This window comes from Monoraphidium neglectum, assembly GCF_000611645.1.
Source record: "Monoraphidium neglectum strain SAG 48.87 unplaced genomic scaffold scaffold05499, whole genome shotgun sequence".
NCBI lineage: Eukaryota > Viridiplantae > Chlorophyta > Chlorophyceae > Sphaeropleales > Selenastraceae > Monoraphidium > Monoraphidium neglectum.
In genome coordinates, this window is record NW_014008131.1 from 1552 (window position 1) to 2504 (window position 953).

A 953-nucleotide genomic window follows, 5' to 3' on the forward strand; every position below is an offset into this window, starting at 1 on the left:
GGTTGGGGGGGGTGGGGGCGGCGTTGGGGTGGTAGATGGGCGTGGTGGTCCCGGGCGGTGTTTTTGGAGGGCGGCTAATCGTGGTGCGTTGGGCCGGCTTTGGGGTGGTGGATGGGCGTGGTGGCTTGGGTGGTTCTGCGGAAGAAAGTGGTTTGGAATGCTTTTGATGGGCGGCGCGTGTGTGCGAGTGTGTGGTTTGAGGGGTGAATTTGGGGACGCGTCTAGAGGTGATGGAGGTGTTGCAAAGCTCGAGTGCGCAGAGGCGCCTTTGCGCAGCTTTCAACTAACTTCTTGGCAGGCGGGGCCTCGTGACGAAGCAGAACGCAATGCAGTGATGTCACCGCTTTGGGGACGGGGATGAGGCGAGCGGCGCGTTGCGGCACGTTGCTTCGTTGACATTGCGAGGCAAGCCGCGGATTTGTGGGGTATGCAGCGAAGCAGCCAGCGCCAACAGGGGACCTCTCGCCAGTGCCCGTGCTCCACATGGCATGCAGGCCGAAGGCGCGGGAAGGAGAGACTGGCAGCCAGCGCAGGCTGCGCGGGGCCACACGTGTTCCCTACCCGCCCGAGGGGCACTGCGCCCCCCGCGCCCCAGGCCCATACGCCTTGCCGCACCAGCGCCGCCCAACACATGCCAGCCCCCTTGGGCCCCTCCATTCAGCCCAGGGCAACCCGCCCCGGATTTCCGCACAGCCGCCCTGCCTTCCCCCCGTTTCGTCCCCGCCCTCTCCTCCTCGCTTCACCCCTTCAACACCCCCCCTCACCAGCTCAAGGGGGGGCACCTCTGCAGCCAGCCGCGGCAGGCCCACCACCTCTGCCCACAGCACCGTGACGGCCCCGTGGTGCTCCGCCACCACGGTCTCGCCGTTGCGCAGCTTGCGCTGCACGTTGCGGGGCAGCAGGTTGTGCTGCAGCAGCCACTGCTGGTCGGCGGCCTTTGGGGGGGGTGAGGG

General features: G+C 67.5%; 1 protein-coding gene across 1 annotated transcript in view; it reads right to left on the minus strand.

The window, feature by feature from the left end:
- Nucleotides 1-953, minus strand: part of MNEG_15620 (Atrial natriuretic peptide receptor B) — a gene marked incomplete at both ends in the record, with an annotated part of 3157 nt that overhangs the window by 1132 nt on the left and 1072 nt on the right. Inside the window, one exon of the mRNA XM_014035909.1 lies at nt 765-935. Coding sequence (XP_013891363.1) covers nt 765-935 — 171 coding nt within the window. The remainder of the gene's footprint in view (nt 1-764; nt 936-953) is intronic.